The sequence below is a fragment of the Arvicanthis niloticus genome, chromosome X, assembly GCF_011762505.2.
Source record: "Arvicanthis niloticus isolate mArvNil1 chromosome X, mArvNil1.pat.X, whole genome shotgun sequence".
Taxonomy (NCBI): domain Eukaryota; kingdom Metazoa; phylum Chordata; class Mammalia; order Rodentia; family Muridae; genus Arvicanthis; species Arvicanthis niloticus.
Window position 1 is genome coordinate 108,014,611 of NC_047679.1, and position 9,017 is coordinate 108,023,627.

Here is a 9,017-nt window from a genome sequence, read left to right on the forward strand (position 1 = left end):
TAACGGTTTTAGTGGCCTCATCTTTAATAAGGAGGCCTGCTCTGCTGTCCTCTATGGGGAGATGCAGAAGTGTCCTATAAATGGTAAATGGCTGTGATTGTGGGAATGTTAGGATAATGTCACCTTTCTGAACCTCAGTCTTCCCATCTGTTATTTATTTAGATAGATAGATAGATAGATAGATAGATAGATAGATAGATAGATAGGCAGGCAATGCCCTGAACATAATGACTTTTGCCTTAAGAACTCTACTAAATGTCTTTGTTACATGGATGCTGAGATATGATTCTGATGATGGTACCTATCTTCCCTCCCTCCCCTCCCATCCATCAGTCTTTCTTTCTGACATAATTTCATGGTGTAACCCAGACTGGCATTGTCATCCCAATCTTCCTAACTCAGCCCTCTTGCATACTAGGATTACAGGCATGCACCACCATGCCGGGTTCCCTATCTTCCTTTTGCCCTTTCCCATGTCCTATTCCAGCCCAGTCACTCAAACTCCAGTAGAAACAAACAGTAGAAAATACACAAGAAGCACATGGCCCTGGACCTTCCTCCCAGGTACTCAGCAGAATTAGATGTATTAGCTCCTTCTCTCCACAGGGATGGGACCACAGATATCACCAGAACAGTACATTGGGGTACGCCTACTGCCTTTCAAAAGGTAAGTACTGGATCCCAATTTTTCCCTTCAGTTTACTCTATCATCAAGAGCCCTTTCAAATTGATGGAGTAAAACTGAGGCCCAGAGACGTTATGTAGTTTGCCCAAGGTCACACACCAAGTACCAGGAAAGCCAATGCAAAGTCGGACCTCAGGCCATGTGTGTCTTCATCATGTCAGTCTATGAATGTACAGACATTGGCCTCTGTGTGTGTTCAGCCTGTGCTCTGCAAAAGGGAGGGAAAGCTAGCTCTAGTGGAGAAAAAAATAGCACAGGGCATCTCAGAGATCTGAAGGAGCTAGAGCTCATCTGAAACCGGGGAAGTCTGCCCAGCTAGAGTAGAACCTGGGACACTGGCAGGGGTGGGTGGACCAGGGAGCTGCTTGCATGCTGCTAGCAGGCTGGGAACACAGAAGGAGGAGCCCATAGTTTAGCCTGTTGAGGAGTCTATTTCCTCAGAGCCCCAAATGGCAAGCATGTGCAGGAATGTGGGGAAAGGAAGTGACCACATGGCCACTAGCAGTGACCAGAACAGGTCACCCTTGCCCATCTCTCTCCCCCAACAGGGAACCTGCTCTGCCACATGATCAGGCCCAACCCACACTGCAGGCCTTAAGCAAAACTAAAGAAAGTTAGTTGCTAAGGCATGGAAGCACATACTGGGGAGGTAAAGTCGGGAAGCTTTACTGTTCAAAGCCAACCTTGGCTACATAGCAAATTGCAAGCCTACCTGGGAGGAATATAGGAGTAATCAGGCTAACTTTGCTTGAGCATTTGCTCACTGCCTTCTGCTTGTTATCAGTCTATCTTATCCAATGATTTTAGCAACCAGGTACCATTAGCATCCTATTAAATATGAGGACACCAAGGTATACAGAGGGGAGAATCAGTGAGTGGCCAAGCTAGAATTCTAGACTTGAGAAAGACTTGCCTGCCACCCACTCAGTCACTACCCTCTGTACATGACAATGATCCCTGTATATCAGCTTAAGAGAAGCACAGGGAGTTGGCCCCAGCTTTGGGAACCTTTCTTCCCCACCTTCTTTTGGTCATCTTCCAAAACCTGAGTGATTGACTACACATGAGACTGTGTTTCCTACCCCTGGTCCTGGGCCTCCATTCCCATCTGTTCTAAGACCAAGCAGCTGGAAATTCCCTCGACCCTCCTTTTGTGCTCCATATCACCTCTCCTCTCTCCTTACTAGGAGGCCTATACGCGTGTGCTGATGGGAAACATCGATCTGTCCAGACTTGTCTTTCCTGCTGCTACATCAGGTAGATATCAGAAACCAGACTGGACCCAAGTACCTCAGGCTCTGATTTTTATGGGACTCAGATTGCTATCCTAGAAGGCTAGTAGGATAGCCCATCCCTCTCACATAGAGAAGAAAGTCTAGTCAAGAAAGAGGACTTGCTCAAGGTCCTACATAGGGTGAGCGGGGGGCACCAGGCCTTGAACCCAAGTCCTCTGCCTCTTAATCCAATGCTGTCACTCAGAGGCAGGGAAAGTCAGTGTGAGCTTCAGAAGTTAATATTCAATTCTTGGAGGAAGTTATTGTCAGTGTGCTAAGGTCTATGCCATGAGGAAACATTTCAGAAGAGTCATCAGTCCAGATAATGAGCCCAAAGTATAAAGTGCTAGAGATAGTGAAGGGTTGGTCTGGGTTCATCAGAGAGATATTATTAGTTTCATCCATCAGCCTTTCTCCATCCTACCCCAGTGTCCTCTTAAGAGCCCTTATCCTAAGGCACCACTCTAGAAGTTGAGTAGGAAAGGCCAAGATAGACAATCCTGGGTCCAGCCAATGGATCGGAAACAATCTCTTTTCCCTTTCAGGGAGAGTGGTAGAAGCCTTTGCCCGAAGAGCCTTATGGGAAGTTGGGCTCAATTATGGTCATGGGACAGGCCATGGCATTGGCAATTTCCTCTGTGTGCATGAGTGTAAGTATATTCTCAGCCATCTATGTTTGACCCTTTACTATGAAATAGAGCTTTCCACAGCCATGGAATTACCAACCCCCCCCCCCAAAAGTCTGACACACCCAAGGTCACCAGATGAGGAAGGATGCTACAAGGCTAAATAAAGAATACTGTCAGCGGGCATTCCAGAGAGAGAACCAAGGCCTGCTGACTAAATGGCATATACCCCCCAGAGAAGGAAAAAGCAAAGCCTGCCTGGTGTGTGCCAATTCCAGATATGACAAGTTCTTCTGGAGATACCCAGGGACCCTCCCTCTAGCTAGCTTTCTTCCCCAGAATCTGCTCACTTCCAAGCTGGTGATACAGAGAGCTGAAATCATGCTTATATCTTCCTTCCCAGGGCCAGTGGGATTCCAGTATAACAACATCGCCATGGCCAAGGGCATGTTCACTTCCATAGGTATGGTTCTTGAGCCCTCCACCCCACTACCCAGTTCCAGAGTAGAGTTATCTGGGGAGTGCACGCATATGCACCCATCTTTAGGGACCATGCTGAGCAGTGGCTTAGTTTGGGCTCTACCACTACTTTCATTTCCAAATCTAGACCCAAATGGTTCTCACACCCTTACTCCAAGGCCCTCTGCCCATACCCTCTTTTGTTGCTGTTTTGTTTTAGACCATCTTATGTAGAACAAGCTGTCCTTGACTCATTATGTAGCTGAAGCTGGCCTTAAGTTCCTGGTCTCTTACTTCCACCCCTTCAGTATTGGGATTACAAGCCTGTGTCAACACTCCTGGATTTTCATAACTCTCCTTTTATCCTTGGGAAGTGGTTTCCAAGTGTACACCCAGACTGTGGTGTTGTCTATCAAATGCTGGGGTGATAGGATAACGGCACACAGAGATGAGAGTAAGGAGAGAAAGTGAGGCCAAGTTTTACATGAGAGGATTTGAGGCCTGGAGTCTAAGAAGTTATGGGACTGACAGAGCCAAAGCCACAGGCAGCTGGGCTGCCAGGCCCTGCAGTTAGTTACTTGTGGATAGCTGTAGGCAACCTGGGTACAGGTCTGTCTTTCCCGTGCCTTAATCAGTAGCATCTCTATACATATCTCTCAGAACCTGGATACTACCAGGATGGGGAGTTTGGAATTCGTCTTGAAGATGTCGCCCTTGTGGTAGAAGCAAAGACTAAGGTAATGTGCCATGGGCTAGACACATGTGGACAGCATGGTCTGACTTTGAGATGAATGGGAGTGAGGAAGGCCAAAGGAGAGGGGCATTTGATGTACATATATGAACTTATCTGAAGTCTTACTCAGGTTCTCAAGAATTCTATAAATCATTTTCCCAAGCTGCACACTGGGATCATCTGGGAAGCTGGGGTGTTTTGTTTTGCTTTGCTTTGCTTTGCTTTGTTTTGTTTTGTTTTAAAAATATCAGTACCAGGCCCCACTCCAGACCAAGAGAATCAGCATCCCTGCCCTAAATCACTCGTTCTCAGTACACATAATAATCCCCAGGGGAGCTTGTTAGAAATAAAGATTTGATATTATAGCAACCAACCAGATGAAATACCTGGATATAAACTTTAAAAGACTTACACAGAGAAACTCGGCTAAGGGACATAAAAAAGATTTAAGTAAATGGTGCTCTCTGGGAGGAAGCCTTGATATTATGAACATGCCATTCTCCATAAATTGATCTATAAATTCAAGGCAACCTCAATTTCAATGTTAAGTGGATAGTTTTGTGACTTCACCAATGATAGTAAAGTTTATTTGTGAAAATAAATATGCGAAGCAGCTAGGGGAAAAAAAAAAACATCGAAAGCTTGGGGAGCAATAGGGAAAACTAGACCTATCCAAGCCTAGCATAAACTATCCCGACAAAACCAAGGTGGCACTGGAGAGGAAGCAGACAGCGGGAATAATGAAATAGAACAGCCAGTCCAGAAATAAACCTCTAATTCACATAAACATGGGGAGTTTGCTGGTGTTTCACCACAGGAGAGACGAGAGAAATCACTCCACAAATAGGCAAGGGAATGAACCATTATTCATTGTGGGAAGTAAACAAAATAGCATCATTGTTACAGCAAAGAAAATCCCAGAGGGACCATGGAGGGTTTGTTATCACATAGTCATTGCATGAAATTGGGGGTACCATTGTACCTTGATCATATCCACATCCCCCTTACCCTTGACTCCATCCTCCCACTGACAGATGAACTGAAGTTCCATGGTGAACAATAGAACCACTAAGGCCTACAAGAAAACCTAAACTCATTTATAATCCCGAGTGGAAAAGGACCTTTAAAGAAAAGACCCAGAAGCCACGAGGAAAAGGGTTCAAAACTAAATTTAATAGAAAATGTCCGTATGAAAATTATATAGTAGCCCAAATCAAAAGATGCTTCAAGGGCTGGAGAGATGGCTCAGCGGTTGGGAGGGCTGCTCTTCCAAAGGTCCTGAGTTCAACTCTCAGCATCCACATGATAGCTCACAACCATCTGTAATGGGATCCGATGCCCTCTTCTGGTGTGTCTGAAGACAGCGACAGTGTACTCATATAAATTAAAAAAAAATCTTTAAAAACAAAACAACAACAAAACAAAAGGTTTTTTCAAGTTAAGTGCAACAAAGAAAGGATGAATATTCTTTTTTTTTCTTTTTTTTTTTTTTTTTTTTTTTTTTTTTTTTTTTTTTTTTTTTTTTTTGGTTTTTCGAGACAGGGTTTCTCTGTGTAGCCCTGGCTGTCCTGGAACTCACTCTGTAGATCAGGCTGGCCTCGAACTCAGAAATCCACCTGCCTCTGCCTCCCAAGTGCTGGGATTAAAGGCATGTGCCACCAGTGCCCAGCAGGATGAATATTCTTGTTTGTTTGTTTGTTTGTTTGTTTGTTTTTCGAGACAGGGTTTCTCTGTGTAGCCCTGGCTGTCTTGGAACTCACTCTGTAGACCAGGCTGGCCTTGAACTCAGAAATCTGCCTGCCTCTGCCTCCCAAGTGCTGGGATGAAAGGCGTGTGCCACCAGTGCCCAGCAGGATGAATATTCTTAACTTTACTGTGAACTCCTATAAGATCAAAACTTGGAGAAATGAGCAAAGGGCATGAAGAGGCAGTTCAATAAAATGAACAATAATTTCAACACATGTGAGAAGATGCTCAATGGCATTCTTAAACATGTACAAATCAAAACATGAATAGACTAGCATATCTTCCCCTGAGTTTAGTACTAAGTAACAGTAGTAGAGGAAGGTACAGAGAAATGTGTATATGGTATGATCCATTTTGTGTGACTTTTAAAAACATGTATATATGTATGTGTATATGTATATACAGTTAGTTACCAGATTAGTAACATTTAGAAACTTTGATAATACCCTGTGCTAGTGAGTATGTGGTATAGTGAGCACCCCCATTCACTGTTGAGAGAATTATACATTGGGGCAAACTTTGTTTAACAGTATCTATCAAAATATCCATTGAAGTTTCTATGCCTTGTGTCTCAGCTATTCCTCCACCAGATCTGTAAGATCCGGATATAGTCCCAAAAGTTCAAGATGTTTACATAGTCAACAACTTGTAGCACTGATGGTAATAGTTAAAAAATGCAAATAGGCCCCAAACCCATGGCTGGTTAAGTAAATCAGGGTATATCCCCATACTTTAGGCGCTTACACGTCCCTTTTAAAAATGATCCTGGAGCTGGGGAGATGGCTTAGCAGTGAAGAGCATTTGCTGTTACTGTAGAGTGCCCAGCATCGGTTCCCGGAGTCCATATGGAAGTTTATAACCATCTGGAACTCGAGTTCCTGGAGATCTGACAGCCTCTTCTGGCACCTGAGGGCACTGGGATAGCCTAGGTTTGATCCTCAGTACCAAATGAACTGGACCTGGTGGCACATTCCTGTCATCCTCCAGAGTAAGAGGCAGAAGATCAAAAGTTTAAGGTCATGCTCTGATAACAGTGAATTTGAAGGCAGCCTTGGCAATGGGGACCTTATCTATAGATAAAAGATAGATAGATAGATAGATAGATAGATAGATAGATAGATAGATAATATTAAATAACATTTCTAGATTATTTAAACATAGGTCCTAAGGTCCTGCCCTAGTCATTCTACCCCCAGTGGGTCTTAGAAGTACTCGCTGCAACCCAAATAATTAATGTGCTTCCTACACACTGTTGATGCTCACACTTTGAGAATCAAACATGAGTGTGATCTTTCAGGAAGTAGGAAGTTACCAGGAAGTAGGATGCTGGGCAGTAGACAAGAGAACTGACCAAGAAGAGGGACTCTTGAAGGCTCAGGTCTAGCTGCAGTATCCAGAGCTGGCAAGGTTCACTTCCCTGTGCTCCTGACTCCTTCCAGCCGGTGTCTCAACCTCTCTCACTTTTCTTGCTTTCTTACCTTCCCTATGGAATTTCAGTACCCAGGGACCTACCTGACTTTTGAATTGGTGTCCTTTGTGCCCTATGACCGAAACCTCATTGATGTCAGCCTGCTGTCCCCGGAGCAGGTAAGTGTCCTTAGTACTGCTTACTCCTTAGCCTATGAAGAGCTGACTTCCAACCACCCAAGGCCTTTCTTGCCTCTCTTCCTCCTACTCTAAGGACTTCTGCCCTTCACCAGGAAGATCCACACTGTGGCACTCTACCCCCTGGGAGCATATCCTCCCAGCTTGTCAGAGATCCCAAAGCTTCTAGGACTTTCTAGTCAGACCAGCAAGGCCCAACTCAGTAAAGCCCTAGGGAATCTGAGACTGGGCTTCTGGGCTCTGCTACCAAAAGGCATAAGAAGACGCAGTTCCTTCCCCATCCTGGGCCCCGGTCTCCTCTGTTGTAAAATGGAGATGACTACTCTGTTTCCTTTTTATTCCCGTGCCTGACAGCAACCTCTTCTCCACGAACATCACTATATTATTAAGCAACCACCAAGGAACAGGGGCTCTGGCAAGCCCCAGAAGGTAGCAGAGGTGAAAGTGGTGGGGTCCCTAGTCCACAGTGAAGCTAGACTCCTGGGGACTACATGGTACCAAGAGCTCATCTTTTGGCAGCTTACCTCAAATCCTCTTCCTTTTGCAGCTCCAGTACCTGAACCGCTACTACCAGACTATTCGTGAGACTATAGGCCCAGAACTGCAGCATCGCCAGCTGCTGGAGGAGTTTGCATGGCTGGAGCGGCACACAGAGCCCCTGTCGGCCAGGGCTCCTCACATCACCTCCTTGACTTCTCTGGGGGTAGCTTCTGCCCTTGCCATCCTCAGCTGGAGTAGCTAGAGCCGCCGCCCTCCCCCCCCATTTTCCTGTTAACTATTCACTCGGGTTTGGGGATTCATTTGCTTCTGCTCAGCTGTCCTCTCCCTGTGCCATACATGTCCCAAGGGCCCTTGATGGCTCACCACCTTAGCTTCCTCCAGAGCCAGCTCCCAGACAGCATATTCTACCTTCTCCCAGATGTGCATACCTCATCATGGACTCCCACCCCTGAGCCCAGGGATAGCAGAGCCATATAGCCTGCTACAGTGAGTCTCTCTCTTCCGAAGTAAAGGACCCTATAGGGTAATACCTAGAGGGCTCCATCCTGTCTCCACCTGCTGGAGAAGGCCAGAGCTGTTGCCACCCACACTGACTCCAGACTTTTTAAAGCTGCCTCTGGCCACTGTTACCCACAAGCCTACAGTAGCCTGTGTACTGTATTTGGAGAAGGAGGTGACTGGGCATTCTGGTCTCAAACTACCACTGTAGTATTGGGGAAAACAGATAAGTTGAAGTCAACTGTGGCCTGGAACTGAATACCTCAGTCGATAATGTGTACCAGTCCTCTCCCCATCTGTGAGCCCACAACTTCTAAACTACCAATGTGCCCCTTAACAATGACCACATAGAGAGTTAAGGCACAAGACTTAGACTGTGACGTAAAGTGAATGGCAAGGTGCTCTGGGCTATCCCAGACTCCCCTGGTACTCGGAGCATTTTAATCTTCTAAGGAGCCACCATGACAGTGCCATTAAAGCCTCTCATACCTTTGAAAAACTCTTAACCTTGTGTGGGCAGACTCTGATTTCCCCAGTTTATAGATGGGAAGACTGACTTTCAGACAGAAGGTGTACCTGCCTGAGGAGACTCAGCACTTGGTTAGGAGATGGGATTGGGAGATGGTGGGGGCAGATGGGCTGACATTCTAGTTCCTTTGCCCATCAACTCCGTGCCAAGCCTCTTACTCTACATCTCAGCCCTCCCCCCCGCCCCCCGCCTCATTTATTGAATCGTCATCAGTGGTTTCTCTGGTCTAGCCCTGACTAGCCGTTAGCCACCTGGGCTCACATCCTGCTAGATGCCTAAAACAACTTTGCAAAGATGCCTGCCTCTAGTTTTGCATTGTGTCTGTTGTTGGAGGAGGCTGCTGGTACCTGTGGCTTTTGTG

At 45.9% G+C, this 9,017-nt stretch overlaps 1 protein-coding gene across 1 annotated transcript in view; it reads left to right on the top strand.

Moving 5' to 3' along the window:
* Xpnpep2 (X-prolyl aminopeptidase 2) overlaps positions 1–8,633 on the top strand; it is a 29,263-nt gene extending 20,630 nt beyond the window's left edge. The window contains exons 16-22 of the mRNA XM_034486240.2: positions 607–667; positions 1,873–1,942; positions 2,505–2,609; positions 2,989–3,048; positions 3,705–3,781; positions 7,021–7,110; positions 7,676–8,633. Of these exons, the coding sequence (XP_034342131.1) occupies positions 607–667; positions 1,873–1,942; positions 2,505–2,609; positions 2,989–3,048; positions 3,705–3,781; positions 7,021–7,110; positions 7,676–7,870 (658 nt within the window). The 3' untranslated portion in view covers positions 7,871–8,633. The remainder of the gene's footprint in view (positions 1–606; positions 668–1,872; positions 1,943–2,504; positions 2,610–2,988; positions 3,049–3,704; positions 3,782–7,020; positions 7,111–7,675) is intronic.
* The last annotated feature ends 384 nt before the right edge of the window (positions 8,634–9,017 follow it).